We start from the raw sequence: 24,413 nt of genomic DNA on the forward strand, positions 1-24,413 counted from the left end.
AATAAATAAATACAGGAGAAACGCCAGACACTAAGAAGCTCAAAAACATACTTATAAATAAATAATCTTTGGATCAGAGAGAAATTCTTAGACAAAATTTAAGAAAAGAGAAATACTTGAGGAAAAGAGAAAAGTGCTTGTGGGTTATAGCAAACACAGTGCTGGCAGAAATTTATAGCATAATTTGTTTGCCCTAGAAAGGAGGATGAGTTTCACATCAAGCTGCAACTTCAGGAATCTAGAATAAGAGACAAGTAATCCAAAATGAGAAGGGAGGAAGAAAATAAGGAGCAAAAGAAATGAAATTGAAAATAACCAGGTAAAATCCATAGAGAACTTAATGGGGAAAAAGAAAGCTGTTTCTTTTAAAAGATTAACAAAATTGACAAATCTCTACTGCCACAGAAGCAAAATGAGATGATACAACTTATGAACATCAGGAATAAGTAAAACACATTGCTTTAGAGCCTTTAGGCACCAAATGGATAAGAAAGACTAGTATGAGTGACTGCGCAAACACATGCGCAAACAGGAGAGGTGCTCTGATTCCTCAGCAGACACAAACCACCATTAAGCACCTATATGAAATTTAGGCAGGTTCAATAACTGTTTTAAAATGAGCAGATGTATAACTATTAAGGAAATTAAATCTTTAAAACTTTCCAAAAAGAAATTTTAATTCCTAATGGGATCATTGGAGAATTTCCCCAGCTATTTAAATATGTCTATACCAATTATGTACATGTAGTCCAGAACACAAAAATAATCACATCTCCAATCCATTTTATTAAGCATGGATTACTTTTTTGTAAATATAGATGACACTAATATTACAGTTATATGAAAAGCAAAGTTACTAGCACAGCTAAAGCACATTAGAAAAGAATCTATTGGGAGGGATAACCCATGACTTGCTGTCATGACTTGTGAGATAATGAAGACTATGTGGCATTGGCAGACATATAGATCAGCTGATGAGAGTAGGGAATCCAAATGCAGAGCCACTCAAAATTGCTCAGCTGAATTTGACTAAGAGTCAAAAGTAATTTGATAAAAGAAAAACATTGTTACCAGATAATACTGGAACAAATGGATATTTGCCAGCACCAATATAAGTTTTAATTAAACCCTGATCTGCTTCTCACATATTATATAAAAATTAAATGAAAACATTTTAAGTTTAAACAAACTGCTATAAAACTTTTAAATGTGGGATAAAGGTTTTGTGCTGTTATGACTATGCAAATAGTTCTTAGACTTGACACCAAAATTCTGATTCATGATAGGAAAATACAGCAAACTGGACTTTTATAAACTTAAACAACTGCTCTGGGAAAGATTAAAAGACATGAAGAATTAGAGAGTATATTTACAACTATACAACTACACATCAGACAGTAGGATACTCTCTAACATGTATTCTCCGAATTTTCCAGAGAAAAACTGACTCTTCCTTTCTCCGTAACCATCACCAGTCCCAAACTCAGTTAAGGGCGAGGCTTCAGTCAATTTTCTTTCCTGATGTGGTCCATGGTAGGGCACCTATGCTCAGTAGATGGTCCTGTTTTCAGTGGAATGGGCAGTGCTAATTTTACTCAGTGGGTTGTGAAGAAGTGGATGAAGGAAAAAAAGAAGGAAGAAAGAAGGAGCAAGAAGAGGAGGAGGGGGAGGGGGAGGAGGGGGAGAGAAAGAACAAGAAAAGAAGGGTAAAAAGAAGCGGAGGAAGAATAAGAGGAGTGGCAGGAGAAGAAAATGAAGTTAGGAAGATGATACGGAGGCATGGAGAAGGAATTGGAGGCGGCGTGAGGACAGATACGATCTAAACACATTGTTCATGCATGAAGTTATCAAATCATATACAGTTTAAAAGTAGAAGGAAATGCACAAAAATCTTTTCAGAAAACAAACAGAAACAAATCATCCATATGAGAAATTACATCAAAGAAAGAAAAGGTGTATTACTGAATATCACATATAAAAAAATCAGCCTCATTAGACATTACAGAAATTTAAATTTAAACCACAGTGAAATATCATCACACTTCATGGGGGCTACAGAGATGACAGTGGTTAAGAGCACTGTCTGCTCTTGCAGAGGACCCAGGTTTGATTCCCAGCACAGACATGGCGGCCAACAACCATCTGTAATTCCAGTTCCAGGGGATCACAGATACTGATCTCTGCAGGCATTGCACAACACTTACACACATGCAGGCAATATACACATACACATAAAATTAAAAATAAAATATAAAGGAAATATCACACTTCAGAGTATTTAAAATAAGGGAAAAAGACAACAAATGCTGATGAGGAGATAGAGAGCAATCATCTATTATTGATAGGGGTACAAAATGGTATAAGACTCTTGGAAAATAGTTTGGTAGTTTCCCAAAAAGCTGAGTATACAGCTTTCATAATACACATGTGGAGAAATTTAAGAGTATATTCACATAAAAACCTATACACATATGATAGCTTAAAAGTGATATCCTTCTGGACTGAGAGATGGCTGAGAGGTTAAGAACACTGATTGTTCTTGAAGAAGACCTGGGTTCAAATCCCAGAACCCACATGGCAGCTAACAACTGTTCATAACTCCAGTTCTAGGGTATCTGACACCCTCTTCTGTCCTCCATGGGCATTGCACAACATGGGTGCACTTACACACATGCAGGCAATATACACATACACATAAAAATAATAAATAAAATATCAAAAAATGGTGTCCTTCAGCAGATGATGGTTAGCTGTGTTGCACCCATAACAAGAACTATTACTGAATAATGAAAAGGAATCAACTATTGGTACATGGTATACCCTGGATGAATCTCTGGATAATTATGGTAGATGAAAATCCAATGTAATATAGCTGGGCATGGTGGTACATGCTTGTAGTCCCAGCACTCAAGAGGCCAAGACAGGAGGTTTGAGTTGCATGGGTGTGTGTGTGTGTGTGTTATGTGGTGTGTGAGGCCAGAGGACAACTTTAATCAATTTTCTCCTTCTATCATGTGGTCCCAAGGAGTGAACCAATGTGATCAGGCTTGAGGAGAGAAGACTTTACCCACTGAGACATCTTGCTGCTTCTGCCCACCTCTTTATGTTGAGACAGGATCTGTCACTGAATTTGGAGCTGGCCAAGTATGTTAGACTGGCTAGCCAGTGAGCCCCAGGGATCTGCCTATCTCTGCCTCCCCATTGCTGTGATTGCAAGCATGTTTCACCACACCACACTTTTATGTGTGTTCTGGGCATTGAACTCAGGGTCCTCTGGCTTATAAAGCAAGTACTTTACTATCTGAGCCATCTCCCCAGCCCATACATATAGTATTCTTGAAGGTAGCTAAGGAAGCAATTATGTCTAATAGAGAAGTAAGTAAGGTTATCAAAAGAAAGCATGAGGAATTCTGAGGAGATGGAAGTTTTCTGTGCCTGAGTTGTATCAGTACTGCATCACCCGGACTATAATAGCAACTGTTATATTACTAATATAAAGTGAGCTGATATAATTTGGACCATTTGAGAATGGCCCATTGGACAAGTCTCAGCACACTGAGACCATTTGGACCATTTGAGAAGATAAAATAGCTAGAAGTGTGGGGGGGGGGGGGGGGAAGAGAGAGAGAGAGAGAGAGAGAGAGAGAGAGAGAGAATCCACAGAGGCTACAAGATGCTTATACCCTGGAGCTACAGATGTTTGTGTGCTGCCTGATGTGAGTGTCAGAACTGAATTAGGTGTGATCTTAGCCACTAGCCGTCTCTCTAGCCCCCATGAATCCTAAGAATTGAATAGAAAGGAGGACATTCAGGCCATAAGCCACAAGTGACTTTCTTACTCTGGAACCTCAGTGAATCAGGTGAGTTTCACCTTGAGGAACATGGTGATCGATATTCTTGAAGATGAGAGAAGCTATTTATTTAAAAAGCATTCCTTTTATGCCATTTCATCTGTGTCTGTCTTTACATTCTTTCATGTGAGAATTTTGCAGTATAGATCAGATAGCTGTGCTTTTTTAAAATTCCTTTTTATGAGCAAAATATGTGGACTAATTTAATGGATTGCAATTACAAAGAGAACTCTACAAATATCATACAGAAATTATCTCTAAAAGCAATATTAAAATATTATAAGAAGGAACAGAGTTAACTTCTAACTTTAATGTTCTGATAAGTTATGGAGTAAGAACTGGTACCAAAAGCAGGAGGAGAGCTGATTTTGTGAGACTTCTGACCACACAGTGCTTTAATCAGGAAAGGTTATTAGCTGTGTACCCACTGAACAGCTTCATACGTCCCCAGCCTCCAGCTCCTGATGGGCTCTATTCTACTTTATGCCTGTGAATTTGTCTTTTCTAGGCATATCCTTTGCATGCATCCATTCTATGGAAGGCCCTATGCATGTGTTCATTCTGTGGAAGGTCCAATGCATGCATCCATTGTCCATTCTATGGAATACCTATCCTTTTGTCAAGGTTATTCACTTAGCCTTTCTTCAATGCACTTTTCACATTGTTATTTCAAATTCTAGACCAACCATTTTTTAGAGACATCTGAGTCATTCCAACCTTTTTCACTTATTTTGTTCCTCCTGGAACTATTTTCTGGTCACTCTATCCTGATTGCCTCTTAAACATTGTTTAGGCCACAGCTTAGCAATCAATTCTCCAAAGAAAGTTTTCCTGAACCAAGAAATTGGATCAAGTCATACTGCTTTATTTTCCTACTGTATAATTCTCAGTAGGATTCTTATTTATTTATGTAACACGGTTGTCCTTCCTGGTCAGCTATTTGAGGCTAGGTGTTCACTAGTTCTTATATTTGAAATACCTGGTAAAATGTCTGGAATTTAAATGTTACTTCATGGCACTAGGTCTTTTAATCTTTTGAATCCAATCCTCCAACTCTTATTGAATGTGCTATAACAGAGTAGTATATGTAAAGCAATGAACATGATCAGAAAACTTAGGTTCTTTGATTCCAAGGTTTGATGTCAAGTGACTGCAACATTAGGATACAATCTAAATGCTCTGCAGTGTACTCCTACAAGCAAAAATAAAGTATATGTGTTCCAAATGTTTTAAGCTTCCTTATGATGAGAGTTGGCTTAGTTATTCGCATATCATTTGTAAAAGAAAAATCTGATGTGTTGATTGTATTCTAATTGCACATGTGGTAATCTTTAAAAGGTTATCAGTTTTATTTAAGTCAAAGGAAGAGGATTCATTTGTACAAATATAACAAAAGACCATAGTTTAAAATTTGTATGTGACTAAACCATTCATTAATCTCTTCTTTTTTTTTCCTTTTCATTTTTGCAATAGTCTTATTCCACATAAGTTGATGAATGATTGGAAAGAACTATTTTTTAATGGAAGCCCTATATATGAGCAGGCTTCTCTCAAGCATGGGGTTACTGAGTCCTCTGCAGAACAACGTGTAGAACTGGAGAAAAAGGAGTTGCTCGATAGCAAAGATTATGAAGAATATAAGGTACCTACTAACATGGAATAATCTGAGACAACAAACAGAATAAATTCCTTTCCGTAATGATAATTTGTGGTATTATTTTATTTAATTCTTATTAATGAAAACAGGTTACACTTTCATTTTCTCATATATATATGTAATATATTACATGTATATATGTAACTAATTTTTAGCTGTCTAAAGTATTCACCATTTATTATCTATTGTTCCAAGTAATATTAGAACAGTCTAAAAATAATTAAGCATTGTACATTGAACAAATAGATGTCAGAATTTTAAAGATGACTCACTAGAATTTTTCTTTTATGAGCTGTCTACTTTAGCTTAAAAAAAACACTGCTATGATTTTTCAAAATAACTTATCTCAATAGTATACTGTTTTGCAGGCAAAATGAAAAAAATAGGAAGTTATCTTTTTAAAGAATAGCATAAATTCACATAATATTTTATTCAAGGAATGAAAATTTATTGGGTACTGACTGTTGTTTTCATATATTTTCCCAGTTCAAAGTTATTTTATGTTTAAATCATACATATTTATGAAGTACAGTATGATAATTTGATATACATATACGATTGAATAGTAATCATGGCTTATAACAATGTGTTATAGTTTTATAAAGAATTCAAAGAGAGGAGTTCAAAATTTTTCAGCACAAAAATGATGGATGTTTAGGAAATTAAGTGTCAAATGTGCTTTTTAGAAGAGCTGTCCAGAAAGCTCTGAGATTAAATAGCGGTCCATCATTGGTATTGCGCATGACTAATTGTAGGCCTTAGGGGCCTAACCCCTTAAGTACTAAAGAGACTTGGTTTCCTGATTTATGAAATAATAATACCTCATTTTGCTATTATGAAACCCATTTAAGATGATGAATACTGAATAGTCTAATTCACTGTGTATGGATATAATACATATTCAGTTCTTTCACCACTCAATTCTCCATATCCACCATCTCACTCTTAGATCTTCAAAGCAGGTTCTGGGTAAATTAACAGCCATGGAATGAAGAGGAAGAATGTTCATTATTAGAAATCTTACTAAATAATTTCTAGGTTAGAAAATGCAGTAAGAAAACAGAAATGAGTGAAAGTTGATTTTACTCAGTCATTTGCTGAGAATCAGTAAATACTAAACGGTTAATACAATGGTGAATGAATAAGAGGCGTTATAACAATGAACATGGAAATGGAAAACAGAACTAATGTATAAATAGTAATGAATAAATAGTAAGCTGGTGGCAGAAAGTTAAGGAAGGAATATAAGATTATGTGTAACTAAGTATACAGTATAGTTTAACTTTAATGTATACTTTTACCTCAGAGAATTACTATTTCCTTAAGATTGACTGAAAGCTTAATAACTACATATAAATTTTGATTCTGTTATTTAGACCAGTTCCTATATCTCTATTATGTCAACCTAAAGTGTAATATCCTGTAAAAAAAAAGGCTAACAATTTCAAACTATATTCAGATATTTCTTGACATTATAAATTAAGAAGTCATTGATGTTAAATTAAAGCAGATTTATTTGACAGCTTTTGCTGATTCACAATTAGTGTTTGTTCCTCAGTTATTTCTTAAACAGTACAATCTACTCTGTTCTTGTTCTCATAAATCAGGAGACCAGATAGGCTACAGCTTAGCAAAGATTTGTGTTTCTAACTACTTTTCTTGTTGGGGAAATGGTTACCACAGGAACAGGCTTGTCTTACCCACATCCTGAAGCAGATGGTGTGTTTCTTCTACAGGAAATTGTCAACTTTTGTTAGGAGTTTGTGACTGTCTGCCAGTGCAGTTTATTTTGTGTAGAGATTTTCGTCTTAATTTTTTTATGAAATGAAAATGACCTATGATTTCAATGTTTATAGGGTTTGTTCTTTTTAACTACATGGTAAAATATTTTCAGGCATATAAATTTTCAATTATCATTTTCTATTTTAGAACTTTGTTCTTTTTCAAGAGGTTACTATAAATATTCCTAGATATATGTAAAAATAAATATTTCATTTTATGAACTACATTGTCTGTTTTAATCTATAACAAATGCAGGATAGTGTATCCTGGATTAGTTAATATCTGTCCATATTTGTTATTGTTAAATTTGTTCAAGATTTTCACTACTAGAAGTAAATGCAAAATTTAGCAGTTACTCTCCAGTCTTTAATGTTGATTAGGTTGCTCAATAGATTCAATTGTGGATAGATTGAATAGATTCAATAGATTTAAATTCCTTCTCTGGAGTAGCTTTTACCTTGTTCTCAGACTGCTCAGTAACTGACTCCAACCTGTACAATTTATTATTTAATCCATTTCCTTGTAGGCAATATATCAACTTGAAGCCTGTTCCATTCACATGGCATAGCTAGATAACTCAAGCACTGTGGAAGGTTTCAGTCAATGAATGTTAAGGTCATGTGGCTGTGTTATTTTTATTCATTTAAAAGATATACCTTAGGCATCAGTCTGCTTTATTAATAAAAATCTATGCATTGGCTTAACTGACAGATGTTAATTTTTTACAGTTTTGGGGTGTAGTAGTCTGAGTTCAAGGTATTAGCTAATTTGGATCTGTAATGAAGTCTTCTTTCCTGGATTGTAGATGACCATATTTCGTGATGCACTTGTAAGGTGGAAAGGAAGAGAAATCTGGTCTCTCTTCTTATAAAGATACCAATCCCACCAGAGAGTCCACCTTTATGACCTTCTCTATGCCTACAAAGACCATCGCATTGTGAGTTAGGGCTTCACCATATAACTTTTAAACATGGACACAAATTCTTAGCACATAACATACCTATTTATTCAAGACAATTACAAAATGTCTCAAAGTGGCATTCTCCTAATCAACCAATTATACAACTTCTAATTTCAAATGGCATTGTTTTATAGTTTTTTAATCACTTAAGAAAGAAGACTATGGAGATGATTTCACTTTATTAATCTAAATATAGATGTAGAGAATTTTGCTGCAGTATCCAAAAGAGCTCTGAAAGATATGATGTTTCTACATTTTCAGATAGGAAGGAATGCAGATCAGTTTTAAGTAGGCAGAGTAAGCAATTACTTACACAATAAGAGTTGGGATGTACTCTGAGGTCATTGTTCTGTAGATATGCCCCACATTATCTCATTCCTTTAGGTAAAGACATCAGCATCTGATAAAATGTAAACATTTCCTTAGATAATGAACAAAAATCAGGATCATCAGCCTCAAAACAAGAATGCTAGGAAAAGTTTTATGCTGAAAAAAAAATCCCCACAGTCCAATTTTTATTATAATTTTATTGTATGTTATTCTTTGAAATTTTCATGTAATAAACTCTACTCCCTTCTACACTCCCTTCTATCTCCCTCTCACCCCTGTCAATTACCCTTCTTCCTTCCCTGCAAGTTTTACATTGTCTATGTGCTTTGTCTTGTGAGCCCTTGAATTTAATGGGGGTTGTCTTGTCTCTGAGACCATAGGTTTGGAACTGCTGATTGCAGACTGGCGCACTCACTAATGGGTACACAACTGAACACTATGACTGTCCCTCACCTAGAATCCACCAGTAGCCTCTAATTCATCAGGGAAGTGGTACAATCCTGTGAGCGCCTTCCTGATCCATGACTAACAACTTAAAGACCCAGTCTTGTGCATGCCTACTGGGGGCAACTGCTGTTGTAGAATCATGTTTGCAAATGGCTTCAATGTCACTCCTCTCTTGGATTGAAGTTTTATCTCTACTTTCTACATTACCTCCGTAATATTAAGTCTATCTACTGGAGTTTGGGGACTAAATTGCATTGTGTTTTGCCAATGAGTATGGCACAGAATACTTAGCTGTGGTTCCAGCATAGTGATTCTAACTTACAGGGCAAAGTATCATTGTATTGGTTTTTAAAGGAAAACTGTAGACTTCTTAGTCACATATTTGCCAAGATAAAGGGCTGTTTTTCTAACTGAAGTGGGATAAGGATTTTAGGGAACTAGAACAGGCTCAGTAGATACCTGGCAACTGTGTTGTGAGATAGGGAAAATGGAAAGAAACGTAAGACCATGTGAAGCATATTTGGCATCAAATACTAGAATTAGAAATAATCCATTAGACAACTGTTGTAAAAATAATTGAATTAAAATATCAAATCAGGGTAGCAAGTCAGGTTTACAAAGCCAAAGAATTGCCAACCAGATAAAATAGAAGGGAGTAGGAGGTCAGAAGAACAAAGCTGAAGAAGGGCATCCTGGGTGGTGGTATGATATTAGAGTAAGTGTCCACCACTCATCTTTATTCACTGTTTCAGCTCCCACCTACCTGGATTCAGGCAAAACAAAGGTCAAAGCTTTCCTGAGTTTCTACAATTGATTTTCTGGCTTGTCCTCTACCTCTTATGGCAATTATAAGAACCAGATTCTATGCACCAAGCTTCCTCTTCAATCAATTTCCTAGATATTTTTCACCTAGTATTCTGGAGAAGGACATATGGGTATAGACCTTAAACTGTATCTGTTTGTTCATTCATTTATTTGTTTGTTTATTTTTATACAGGGTTTCTCTGTAGCCCCAGCTGGCCTGGATCTCCGTATGTAGACCATACTGGCTTTGATCACACAAAAGTCCACCTGCCTCTGTCTCTCAAATATTGGGATTTAAACTATATCTTGGCAGATAAATACAACCAGGGCACAATGTGCTTGATAATCTCAAGAGACTTCAATAGATCTAACAAAGTATGAATCTGGCAGCAGAGAGGGGACAGAAATGCTGAATAAAAGCCAAAAAGTCTCCTACCTGGAAGACACCTACCTCATCTGACTGTTACTATTCATTACCTAAGGTTTGACAGCTACTTTTTTTTTTTTTTGCTGTAATGTACCTTTAACAATTGTTTTTGGAACATTGATCAGTAACATGTTAAGCTTTTCTGAGTTGCTTCATAGGTATAAACCTTTGCAGTAAGGTAAGGACAATAGGGAAAGTTGAAGTTGTCATTAATATGGAAGAGAACTTTTTGCATGACAATTTTGTGTCATCCTTGTAGTTTGAAGATAGTAGGATGAAATTATAGTGGCTATGTATTGCTACAACATAGAAATCCTAAACTTGCATATCTGATCACCTCCAGCTCAGCAACAGCAGAGGATGGGAGATTCACAAGTCAAAGCTTCACAGTTCCCTTCAGCAGCAAGACCCTCACATTAATAGAGAAGAGGTCTTGAGGTAGACAGCCACCTCTCCAAGGAACACAGCACAGTTTGAGATACTGTTTCTTAGAATTTGTTTTTATCAGGATAGCCATAACCATCAGAATTGCTTTGTGGCTCCAGAACAGGGAGCACTATGGTTTGAAATCTGGTGTGATACTGTCTGAAGAACATATGGGTGTTTAGAGAAACGCAGTAGCATTAGAGTCTTTCATAGTTTTAAACAAATAAGCCTAGTGTGATTCAGAACACACTAGGCTGCTGTAATTCTTATTCCAAATTAAGGCACTGGAAGGGGCAGGGTAGTTTATTTGAGCAGAGTATGGAATCGGGTATAGGAACCTACCATTTTGGGGTGACTGGACTACAACTTTCTAAAGTGAGTCACTTTGAGCCCATGTGGAGTCTGTAGCAGTCCAAGCCCTTACCCACTCACTGTCTGCATTGCATTTGTCCCTGAATTGCAGCAGCAATGAAACGTGAGTTTTCAAGAGAAAGAACCTCTCACAGAGTGTTTGTCTCACCTACGTATAATCTGACCTGCAGTCAGCTTATCAATTGTGGTTGCATTGATATACAAGTAGTTTGCTGTTTGAAGTTGCAGAAGAGGAAATCAAAGACTACCTACAAGTGTTGAAGTTTTCGAACATCTAGTGTTGTAAGATAAAGTGACTGGATTGTACAGTGAGGCGCCAGCCTCATACATACACCAGGTATTTGGCCATGCTGGATTCAAATTTCTTTCAAGAAATGAGCATATTGAGATGGAGTGAGTTGTCCTGGGTCTTCTTTTGTGTAAGCTAGAATTAAACATGGCTGTTTCTGTACTATTAGGTAATGGAAGATTAAATAAAAGTTTCTTTGGAACACAAATCATCAGATAACTGAAAACAGCATCTTAGATCATTCAGAGTTCGTGATGGAAAAGACAGAAAAGCAAAGTATTAGCTACCTATAATCTTGTTTATTGCAAAACATTTTCCAACTAAGCATGAGGCTCCAGATGACAGGTGAAATGGAGCCAACTTCTTTCTGTCATGACTATGGGCTATTGTGTTTTCTGGCAATAGATGCAGCCTTCTTGCTTGAGGTATACCCATCTTGCCAAAGTCACTGGGGTGTAGACACCTTTACCCCTTTGCTTCTCTGAAGGCCAGATTGTACAGCTGAAAGATGTGGCAAATATGTAACTAACCAGACCTGACCGCAAGTCAAGTGACTTATCAAAGCTGCCAGACTCAGTTCCCAGGGTCAGTTTATCATTTAGAACTGCTCTGAAGTCTCCTGGAAGCTTCCAGTACAGAGCTTACTCTATAATAGATCTTTAATGAAATTTCAGAATGTGCTTGCTGCCTACATAATCACCCTCTCCTCTCTGCCACCTTGTCCAAAGCAGAATATACAGCATTATCAGTCTTTTCCTTTGAAATCCAGCATTCAAAAAGGCTCATACGGTGTGTTCCAAAAGCCTCGTAAGGGCTCTCAAACCACAAGAGCTGAACTCACAGTCAAGCAAGATATTTAGCACCCCTTCCTGCATTTCCTAAGAATTCTGTGTAATTAGCATGAAATTTAAATACGAAATAAAAATTAAAGCAGATTCCCTCAGGACTTTGGGGTACTTAGGGAAGAAGCCTGGGTAGAGATGACATCAATAACAAGAGCTACTAAAAGTTACAGTCTTACCTGACTTACCCTGTGAAACACAGCTTTTATCTGAGAGCCAAATTCCCAAGCATGGTAATAGAACATTGCCTCTAGACTTTCCAAGTTATTGCAACAAGAAGCAAGACGTATACTTCTATAATACTTAGTTTCCTTTGTAAATCATGCCAAACTTTGCCAGAAGGTCAGCCAAGAGAGCTTGTTCCAGGACTTGTTGAGTATTCAGACTTGGAACCAGGATGGTCACGATAGTTTCTCTGAAGAGGCCAGGAAGAGTAGAAGTGGGCTGGAGACAAGTCCTCTGGAGCACACACACCACTGGTCAAAACAGGCTGGATAAGAACCAGATTAGAAGATGAAAATGAAGCTGGCAGGTTAGGAACAGGCAGAAATGGACCAGAACAGAACTTAAAGGTTTGAAAACAAGGTTTGTTCCTAATACCTGTAATGTCTGCAGCTGATTTGCATATCTGCTATGCATCTAATACACTTAAAAACTAGTCTAGGAGATCCAAGGCAAATTCCAGTTTAGGAATATGAAGTCAGCCTGGTCACAAATTCTTCCACAGAGGTCTTACCTAACATTCACACAGGCTGCTCTTACCCTCTCACTGTCATCTCTCCAGCGGCTGATTATCTGACTTCTGTCTTTTGTACCTTCTGTTCTAGTATTTTTGTTGTACTTACTTTAATTTATGGCCAAAAATGTTTTACTGTATTGACTCCTGTCAATGTATGACATCTCTTTCTGAATATGAGCACACTCTGGAAAAAAAATTGCTTAAAATCATAGGTTTTTGGTAACATGAATGTAATTACTATTTTACTGGATTTCTTTTTCTTTAAGTAATGTTTTCTATTTGTTTTATGTTTTGAAGATATTTCGTGATAAAAATTAAGACTTCTCTTCCATCATTTTTCTGAGAGAGTTCAGAAAACTGAAATGCTTTTATGCACTTTCATTGTTGATAATGGCATTAAGCTCTTTTCTCCCTGTTATTTCTTTTACATTTTCTTAAGATGTCACACATTTATAAATTCTCATTTATTTCATCTTAAAATAAATGCTTTTTGCTGACATAAAAAGCAATTCTTTAGTTTGAGAATTTTTTTTTAAGATCATGCAGTCTGTTTCATTCAGAGATTTTTCCTAATACTAATTTTATATATATTGTTGAGATCCTTGCTAGCTTCTGTTTCTAAGAATGATACTTTTTAGTCTTGCTTCAAATTTAGGTGTTGTATTCTATTTGTCTTGCCTGATTCAAATAATTACATAAGATTTAATCATTAAATAATCATTACTAAAATTATAATGTCTGTGTAGTTACTCATTTGCCCAGTTCACATATATTTAAACTATATTACAGATTGACTGACTCAATCAATAATTAGGCAGTGATTATCTGCACCTTATTGATCTATTTTCCAACATGCTTGAATTTTATTACATTTGATTTTATTTCGCTATGTATGTTTTTAAATTGTGAGTCAAAATCAAATTATTAATTTATGGGTCACAACCATTATTTATTGTCAAGAAATTTAGAAACAGACCAAAATAAGATAAATCTAATAAAATGCAATACAATCAGAAATAAAGCACATTACAGGAAGTAAGAATAAGCAGTGCATTGACTATTTTATATCTTAGCTTTATACCAATGCACATATATTAAGCCAATGTAGAATGCCTGTTTTATGAAGGGTTCTGATAAAAAAAATACTGTCTTAGAAGATGTATAACAGCAGTGATTTGCTACAAAAGAAGATAAGTGACTCAAAGAGTTTTGTAGGTGTTCAGAGAAATAAAGTTGGACAAGTTTGGCAAAGAAGGTCTAAGTGCAAGGCTCAAAATCCATCACTATGTTTTGGGGTGGTCCAGAGCACCCTGTGCATTCTTTTCTCTCTTTTTGTGTGTTTTTATTTGTTGGTTGATTGATTGGTAGGTTTTTGGGAGAGTATGATTATGTATCTAAGGCTGACCATGAACTGCAAATGATCTTCTTGTCTCAGTTTCCCAAGTTGAGGGATTACAGATGTGCTGATATTCCCAGATCTCTTTGAATTTTTGTCTGTATGCACACAGAGATCATTAAGATACACCACAGTAAATGCTTTCTGTATTTGGTCTAAATTCGCAACTATTCACTAGAAGTGTTTTAATTACCCTACACTAGCCTTTCCAGACTTGAATTTTAAATCCAAGGACCCAGGGTATCACCCGTTATTCCTATCTTCACAAATTTCATGTACTTACTGCTCTGATGTCCATGATGGAACATGAAAAAATGAACCTGAAATTTTCATCATGCCCAACATAAATACAAGGTCCCCTGAATTTTGAAGATTAGTCATAGGTCAAGTCATGCTTGAGGTTGCTAGTATAAGTCTTGACTGTATTTCTGGGATCTTGGATTTATCTATTCCTCACTTCCTTCAGATTGGCTTGCCAAGAGAAAGCCAGCCAGGGTAACTTGAATTTATGAAGTCAACTTGACTGTCTTTCTATGGTGCAGTTTCCATGTGTTCACTTTATAAAAAAGGGACAGACTGGTTTTATGAAATCAGTACCTATGTGGTTTCTTTTATTTTTTTTAATACTTTAGTTATTTTTTATCTTATGTTTATGAATGTATTGTCTACATGTATGTAAGTGTACCCATTTAGTGCAGTGCCCATGGAGATCAGAAGAGGGCTTTGGATCCCCTGGAATTATGAAGGATTGTTAACCACCATGTGGGTGCTGGGAACAAAACTTGAGTCCTCTACAAGAACAACCAGTGCTCTTAACCATTTAGCCATCTCTCCAGCCCACCTATGTGGTTTCTCTAAGTCTTTTGGAAGATTTTGTCCTAAGTCTTTATCCACTGTAGCAAGATAATATGTCTATTGTAGAGTAGTACCAAATATAGTTTTAAAATATTGCATTCCACAAAGAGCCAAGGTAACATATATATATATATATATATATATGAAAAAGATAAGTGGCATTCACTGGAGGATCTTCTTCTTAGAGGAAAAAGTAAATGCCGTGTTTTTCTTCTTTTCATCTGTAATTGAATTATAAGCTGACAAGAGCATACCAAAATGGGACAGCCAGGGGCATATAGGCTGTGCAGAAGTTGATAAATTCTAGTCATATTGTGAAGACAACCCTGGCTCCTGTGGGCCTTTACACTAGTACTACCATTCTACAGAAACCCATTGCAATGTCACTACTAAGTATATTGATATAATTCAATGTTTTTGGTTTGTGGACTGTTGAACCAGTATCAATCAAGATTTTAGGGACTCTACCAGGCATGGTGGCTCATACCTTTAATCCTAGAACTCAGGAGGCAGAGGAAGGCAGAACTCTGTGAAACTGAACTAGCTTGGTTTACACAGAAAGTTCTAGGCCAGCTGGGGCTACAGGAATACCCTGTCTCAAAAAAGCCAAAAAAGAAAATTTTAGAGACTCATAATGAACATCTTTCAAGGCACTTTATTTATGGAAGCCAAATTTCTTTCTTTAAGGGGATGGATAAATATCCAAATATCCTAATTTGGATATTTAGGCATGCTAAGAAATAATAATGACATATATAGGTATATATATTAGATCATACATCTATTTCTATGAGCACATATATATATACATGTATACATATTCACCTTCTTCAACTTCTTTCATAATAATTGTCCCTGTGAAAAAGGTAATTATGAGCATATATATGTATATATGCATATGCTTATATATATGTGTATCTGTGAGCATATATATAAGTATATATACATATACTTATATATATGTATATCTATGCTCAAGATTACCTTTGTCACAGGGAAAATTATTATGAAAGAAGTTGAAGAAAGTGAATAATCAGTTGAGATAGCCAACAATAACAGCATCCAATCACCTGACCAATCGAGGCCATGTTACAGTCAAAAAGGGACTCCAAATGCCATAGAAATCTTTGTCTTGCCAATGAAGTGTGCACCTTAGCCCTTATTTGGGCACATTTGTTTCCAAGCAGATGCTATTTGTAATGCTCATGATGACTCATAACAAAATCCCAAGGATACAGAAACAGCCCATGAACTCTAAAAGACATGACTGATTAAAACTGATCAGAATGAAAAGTTTGTGTAAATCATTAAGTTTCTACAACAAAATAAATACAAGGTAGCTCATGATGACTTTGGATCCAGGCTGGGCAGCTGAGTGCTATCTCCATGTGCTATATCCAAGATGGGCAGAACAGTGTGTGTGTATGCTATGGGCCTAGAGACTCCAAATAAGGTTCTGAAAAGGTTAGTGTAGGTCAGTTGATAAAAATAACATTAGTGAGCAGGTCATAACTGTCCAGAGTAGACTATTTACTCTGTTAAAATCTTATGATCTCTCCTTTTGAGGAGTCAAGATTTAACAGAGATGTGTGGCTCTTGAGTCTTTTACCTACATCTCAAAAATACATATTTATGGTATTTATGTAGGCACCACAAAACTGTTGATATTAAAATAAAGGCATCTTAAACAATTCATATATGTGTTTGAAAGTTTACATCATCTAGATGTAATGGCAGGGAGCACATGTACATCATCCTAAAGCAATAGATTGTATCATGTGATACTTACCTAGTTTTGCCTACTCCAAGCATTACAATCTTAAAACCAGTTGTCTAAAATATATTTGTAAGAATACCTGTATGTGTGAATTATATGCTTATGATACAATTATTTTGGTCATATCTACATAAATAACAAACGTAAATATCTCTTAAAAATTTGATTCTTCATTCACTCGTTAGGTCATTATAGCTGAAGTTTCATCTTTAGTCAGACTTTCCCTCTTCCAGTTTTTCTGATCTCCTTCCATTAGGCCCTTGTTCCTTTTCCCTTGGTCTTTGCCAAGAAGAATCATCAGCTGTATTCCTAAGGTGATCCTGTTCAGTGTGTTCCTCCAAATTCTGTATCTGTTTATCTCCACGGGTCAGACTTCAGTTCTTTTCCTAACCAAAACATTCTGTTCTCTTCACAGTCAGTGTTCTGTTTCATTGTGTTTGGCCACAATCTGTATCTAACTCTGTGATGTAGGAGGCTTCATCTTGGCTCCTTTGTGAGGAAGTGTGCTTTTCTGACAGGTGCTGAAGGTGTTTTCTTCCATGTGGATGCTGTTGCCTTCCTGTGTGGCACTGTTAAATGCCTCCAGCAGTACTTAGCAACTCCTTAAGTGTTTATAGTCAGCAGCTACATTGCCTTCATTATAAGCATTATTTATTTGACCTTTACAACAATCTTGTGGAGATTAAATGGTGCTTCAAGGCAAAGAACTGACAAAAATACAGAGCAAGCAAAGACTAGACTCATTAGGGGAACCCAATACTGCTTCCTTTAAAAAGCTTCAATGACTGCAAAGCCATTTCTTATTTTGTTACTTCTTGACTGGCCACTTTATATAAAATTATTATCATTTATCTATTTAGTAGTATAACCAATTCTAGTGAATGAAAGCAGAAACAATCAGTTATGATGCAAAAATGTGCGTATTCATTCAGGATTTAAATTGAATAATGCAAACAACTATAAGGCACAGAAAAAAGCAAAACCATTCAATAAATTAAAACAAACTAATTCATTTTGCTTCTTTTTCTACAGTGCTGGGAATTGAATTTAGGGTCTCAAATATGCTCGACAAGTGCTTTAGCGCTGAGCTACGTCCCCTGCCCTAAAAGAAAATAATTCCTAAAAGTAAATCAGTAAACATACTTTTTAAAATTTCAAATAAAATTAGCCACTCAACCTTAAAAAAAAAGTCCCAGTAAGATGTTGTTTGTATAGAGTGACAGATAAATGTAATTATTTTATTATAATCGTATTTATAAACTAATTTCTTTTACTTAAAAAAAAGAACTTAAGAATAGTTTTGAAGTTTTTCTTTGCTTCAAAGAGAATCTCCTTATCTCTAGTGTTGTCATTTGAGAAATTCTGGAACCAAACCAGGAACATGACCCATATTGCTAACAAATTTGACAACTTATATTCTGGAAAGCATTTTCTTGTTAGATATGGTCTATGGAAAAATAGTAATAAAAGATAAGTCAAGAACATAGGAATGCATTTATTTATTCACACCAGTACTATAATTATAGAAACATTGTCAAAATAGCCTAAGTAGGAGAAAGCGATAAATAAAAAATACGAAATTTTCTTGCTTGGGGTTTCTTACGAAGGGACTAGAGAGATGATTCAGCAATTAAAAGTCCTTGCTGCTCTTCCAGAAAACCCAAGTTCAGTTACCAGCACCTAGTTCAGGTGTTCACAACCCCCTGTACCTCTATTTCCAGGGAATCTGAAACCTCTTTTGGCCTTCGTGAGCACCACATACATATGACACACCACATATACCTACCCACCCCATCACACATTAAAAAATAAAAATCATTTTTAAATGGATACTTAGAATAATAGCTCTGCTTGTAGACAGAATCTCTCCATTTGTACAATTGTATAATATTAGTTAAGTATTGTTAATATTGGATGAAGAATCATTTATAAACCAAAAATTTTACTCATTCATTACTTAGTGAAGTAGCATGTATAAACCATATATAAATCATAGTGCCGAAGTTAAAAACAGTACCCAAGTTAGTGATTCAATTTAACTACTAACATAAAAACACAATTGATGGCTTCTGGGAGAGGGAAAGGCAGTGTCTTACAGGGATGGGACTCTTGGTGGGCCCAGTGGATGGACCCACACTGAAGGACATTTAGGGACACAAATTGGACTCTATAATCCATATCATACATATAAGACTGGGTAGGAGGCAATGTGGAAAGGTGTGGATAGTAAAGAGGATCTAAATACCATCAAACTATATTGTAGGAAAATCGCAAAAATATAATTAAAAATAAAGTTTAAAGAAGACATCTGAATTTTAAAAGATTAGCTTGAACAATACATTATATATGTTAATACCAAAATATCTTAAAGCATTTCATAAATTACATGTTTATTTTAGTATTGGATGCATGTTTTTCACACTGGACACACACAGAGAAAAAGTGTCTGTGAAATGCCTAACCTTAAGTGACACATCTACAATGGAACCTCTACACCTAAGGCTCTCAGAACATAGTGGAACTAGGGCTAGAGAGACAGCTAATGCATCTCTCAACTCTCATCAATGGAGCTCCCTCATGCTATAGAAGGTGATGAACACAAAACACAAATAGCCAAAGCATAGAGAATAAGAGTCTGCAGAGTGTGGGTCCCTGGACAGGACTCCTATATTAAACTTCACCCACCCAAGGTTCAGGGACCACTGCAGAAGAGGTGGGGGATAAGAGCCAGAGGAGGAAGTGCATGATCATATGGAAATAGGGTCTTTCATCCTTGTAAGACCTTGCTTATATGAACCTACAATTGTGACAGCATGCGCACAACTCAATCAGAAAAAAAAAAAAAAACAGCAGTAGAACTGAGGAAGTGGGCAGCAGGCCTCAGCCTTAGCCAAAGAACTATTGACACGTCATTGCTTCCCAGGTGAGGGAGAGTTGATCTTCTTTAAGGGAGCGACTCTAGATAGGTTGACCAGACCCCAGTGGATGAACATGTGCTGAGGGTTGTCTGGGTACACTAACTTGACTCAATAGGCCTTAATATACAAGACAGAGTACATGAAATCTGAGGGTCTGTAGAGGAAATATAGATGGGGGAGGGGGTACAAAGATGATTCAGATCTTTTGTATGAAATGCACAAAATGCAGTAAAAATATACATAAAAATATTTCCAAGTGATATTGGCTGCAGGTTTTTTCACTTTTCTTTTTAAATGTTTTTCTAAATTGTCTTTCATGTAGGGTTTTTTGTATGTAATGTTAATAATAGCCTTATCAAATGTGCTGAGGAGTAGTCTGTATTCCTCCATTTTCTGGAATAGCTTAAATAATAAATTCCTGTCCAATTAAGAAATGTTTTCTACTAAACTACTACTGCCTTCCTAGTCATAGTTCTCTAACAACTTTATCATAATTATTATTCAATAACATAGAATTGCACATCATATTAACTTAATTTGTCAGTCTTCAAATCTAATGCTACTTTGCTCAAATTACATTAAAACATATAGTTATAATATCCTTCACCTTGGTGCCAAGATATTAGCAAGTTTATTACCATGACTCATGTCATTTAAGTTCTAAGTATTTATTAATAATGTGTATCTCAGGGTTTTACTTTCTAATATGTTACTTTCCATTTTAATTTGTTACAGTTATTTTGAAATTGCTTTTGTTCCTTATTTTAACATATAATTTATTCCCCTTTTGTTTTAGCTTAAAGATATTTTAGGCAAAAGGACAAGGCATTTTATTCTGTTTGATCTTATTCTATTTTTAATGAATGATTTCTTTAGTATTCTTTTCAGACTTTACAGTACCAATTTCCTCTTTATCATAAAATTACTTTAAATTGCCAGGCATGGTGGTGCACACCTTTAATCCCAGCACTTGGGAGGCAGAAGCAGGCAGATCTCTGTGAGTTCAAGGCCAGCCTGGTCTACATAGTGAGTTCCAGGACAGCTGGGGCTACAGGGAGACCCTGTCTCAAAAAGACTAAAAAAAAAAAAAAAAAAAAACCCAACTAAATTATTTAAAAATTTTAACAACTTATAATTTTTATATGACAAAATCAATGTCTATTACTGTGTTTTTGGTTATATAGCCTTCAGCTGTACACATGCACTATCTTTTTCTGTTTATGATCATAAAATGAATTTAAGTAAAATAATGCAAAACCCAAATTAGGGCCTGGAGAAATGGCTCAGCAGTTAAGAGCACTGGCTGCTTTGCAGAGGACCCAGGTTAGATTTCCAGCACCCACACAGCAGCCAACTACTGTCCATAACTCCATTTCTAGGGGATTCAATGCCCTCTTCTGACCTCTGTGGGCATTGCATGACACAGATGCACTTACACACATGAAGGCAATACATTCATCCATAAAATAAAACTAATAAATAAAACATTTTTTAAAAAAAACCTAGATCATTAGGCCCAGGAGGCTGGTGTCAGCACCCACAATCTCAGAGCTTGGGTCTGAAGCACAGTCCAGGACAAAGGTCATGAAAGCAGTAAGAATTGCATTCTGGAGCCACTTTTCCTTTCAGAAAGTCACAGTGGCAGCACCATGTTTTGTGTTTTTTCAGGTGAGGAGAAGGAGTTTATTCTCATGCTAGTGGGACTGACACATGGATCATTCCATAAAGATGTCAGCCTTTCACTCCAGTTTTTGGGGCCCTTTATACTCATATGTGAGGAATACAAGCAAAAAGCAAATAGCCAGCACGTGATGATAAGTAGGTGGTTTACAGGCAACGTATGGTCACAGAGGCTACAAGAATGCAGCACTTTTTGGAAAATAGACACCTCTATCCTGACAAAGGTTACAGGAATGTGGCAGGTTTGGAAAACAGACTTTTATCCTGGGTAACCACAGGGGTGGGGGAAGATTCCTGTTCACCTCCCCCATTTCTATTTCCTGTCTCAGGGATTTTCCTGCTCCAAAGTTCTTAGCAACCATTCTAAGGGTTTCATTGCCAGTACATTGCAGATCTTTTAGCAATCATGTGATGTGTGTGTGTGTGTGTGTGTGTTTAATTTCTACTATATTCCCTCCTCTTCATCAACATAATCCCTTATGCTTATTCTAGAGGAAGCCTTTGGTAGCCTTGGCTAATTTCCTAAAGTCTGATGGTCTCTACCTGGTTTTTTATATATTTAGTAAGTAAGTTTATTATCCAAGATCTTAACATGAGAGTTTATAGAACCATGACTGTTGGTCCTCTTCGTGGGGCTAGCCAGGGCTCCAAGTATCCAGGTACTCATTTAGAAAGATTCGTTTGTTTCAAGCCTTTATTCTCTGTAGTAGCTGCCTTGCGTTTTTTACTACGCCAGATTGATAGCCGCCTTGCATTTCCTCTAAATATGCCAGAATTTATTTGCATAAAAACAGCACGGATTCCTCCCTTTTCTGATCTTTCTGGCATATCTATTCTCAGGGATAAGTTTACTGGCAGATCCAAGGAAATTTCCAACTTTCATTTTTCTTTTGGGGTCTTTAAAACTGTCTAGTCAAACTCTACCTGCTGTTCTCATTACTCGTCATTCTGAGGAGGTAGCCCTAATTGCCAATAGGGAATTGGGGCACTGGTCATTCCAGCTTCTTCCATGCTGAATAGGGATGCAGGGTGTGGCAAATGAGGTGCCCCTTCAGCAGATCTAGCTTAAAGACTCAAAAGTTTAGCTACAAAGAGAAAAGAAAATCCTTGACTGGTAGCACCACTTTTGAAGGCCCTCCATCTGTGCCTTGTATTTTCTGTGAAGAGCATTTTCCTGTGTCTGAACAGGACAAACTTCTGAAGCACATGATTATTGAGCATAAGATTGTCATAGCTGATTTGATTGGTCGCAGATTTTCAATCGTACATCTTGTATTGGAAGAAAAGGTTCATTAAACAGGCCATCATAGACTTCTGCAGTGTTATCAGATTCAATTCCACAGCTCAGCTGGAAGAACAAGACAACTATTTTTTTGTTATGTGATGTTTTGCCAGAAGATGGAATTCCTAGAGGACTTCAAAAACCTAGACTGAAAGAAATTCTGGAACTACAGCAACGAATGATACCAGCTTTGGTGGCATTTGTGTGTTTTGCAGTGAGGATTTCCTCAGGAACAGAGCTGTTATTTTGAACTGCATGACTAGAGAACATACTTTCAATACTGGTTTTCCAGACAACATTACAAGCTGCAGTAAATTCCTATGTACATTGCAAAAGAAGCTTGACAATACAGTGCTTGTACTGTGAGACCTTCAGGGCCAAAAACACAGTTATAGGTCACATGAGAAAAAAAACAAAAAAAAACAAACAGCACTGTGAGATCAACCCAAACAACAGAGAACATGACCAATTTTATATCATGTATTATTTGGGCCTCGGAAAATTGTGGGAAGAAATGCAACTGGAAGGTGATCAGGAGTTGATAGATCATCAAGAAAACGACTGGTGTGAACACTCAGTCTCTGTTGTCTATTTTGTGAAAAGCAAGACTAAACAGTTGATAAGTTGTATGTGCACATGAAGACCGTGCATGAATTTGATCTTCTCCAAATAAAGTCAGAGCTTGGATTAATTTTCTATCAGCAAGTGAAAACTGGTCAACTTCATTCGAAGGCAAGTTCACCAGTGTAGGTGTTATGGTTGCCATGTGAAGTTAAATCCAAAGCAGATTTGAGAACTGACACACTAACAAAACACACTTCACTACTTCCTGAAAGGCTTGGCATCAGCTGGAGTATTATTTTCCCACCTATGAGAATGACACGCTCCTGTGTACATTATCTAACAATGAGAACGACCTGACAGCTCAAGAGCAAAATAAAAATGTTCCTGTCATCAAGGGAAGATACGTCCAGACTGAATGCTTTGAAACAAAGCAGTACTTTGAGCCAGTTGCTACTACAGGAATGCTTGAAAACCTAGAAGAAAACGCTGCAGAAGCACACTCGTATTTTTCTCCTGAGATGGAGTAGAAACCATCCTTGAGAATTTAATATCTGCAAAGTGTTAGTCTTTGGTGAAATCAGATTTGTGTGTGTGTTCTTTTCATGAATATTTTTAAGAAATAAAGAAAAAAAATAAAATGCAGACTTTTAATATTTGGGCTGGAAATGAAATTGTTTGGTCATCTTAAATGATTTTGGTTCATGAAACTTCTCATTATCTATAATAAGGAGAACATGAAAGTCAGAAGGAATATTTCAAATTTATAAACCTGAGTTTAGTTTTTCTCAGTCTTTTTCTCACAGGCCCCTGCCATCCAACCAGTCACAAGTTTGATGTGATTTCTGCTATAAATTGATAAACTGTAACTGTAATGATTAAGTTATAGTTTTCTTCCCTTCCCCAGAGAAGGGAAGAAAAAATGGCCAAAGATCTGAAGAATGCAAAAATTACACTATTTTAGAATAATTCAGAGCTGGTCGTATTATAATGTTGTTATTACCAAATTCAGTGTAA

General features: G+C 36.1%; 1 protein-coding gene and 1 pseudogene across 2 annotated transcripts in view; both read left to right on the top strand.

Moving 5' to 3' along the window:
• The window catches only part of Spef2 (sperm flagellar 2), a 176,260-nt gene that overhangs the window by 45,486 nt on the left and 106,361 nt on the right, over window positions 1-24,413 (top strand). Inside the window, exon 10 of one of the 2 annotated variants that reach the window (XM_029567817.1) lies at window positions 5,325-5,493. In XM_029567817.1, coding sequence (XP_029423677.1) covers window positions 5,325-5,493 — 169 coding nt within the window. Of the gene's footprint in view, window positions 1-5,324; window positions 5,557-24,413 lie in introns of those variants that run through there. The other variant, XM_029567816.1, reaches the window with a different exon arrangement.
• On the top strand, window positions 16,581-23,876 carry LOC103741355 (annotated as a pseudogene).

The sequence above is a fragment of the Nannospalax galili genome, unplaced genomic scaffold, assembly GCF_000622305.1.
Source record: "Nannospalax galili isolate Female #2095 unplaced genomic scaffold, S.galili_v1.0 scaffold139, whole genome shotgun sequence".
Lineage (NCBI taxonomy): Eukaryota > Metazoa > Chordata > Mammalia > Rodentia > Spalacidae > Nannospalax > Nannospalax galili.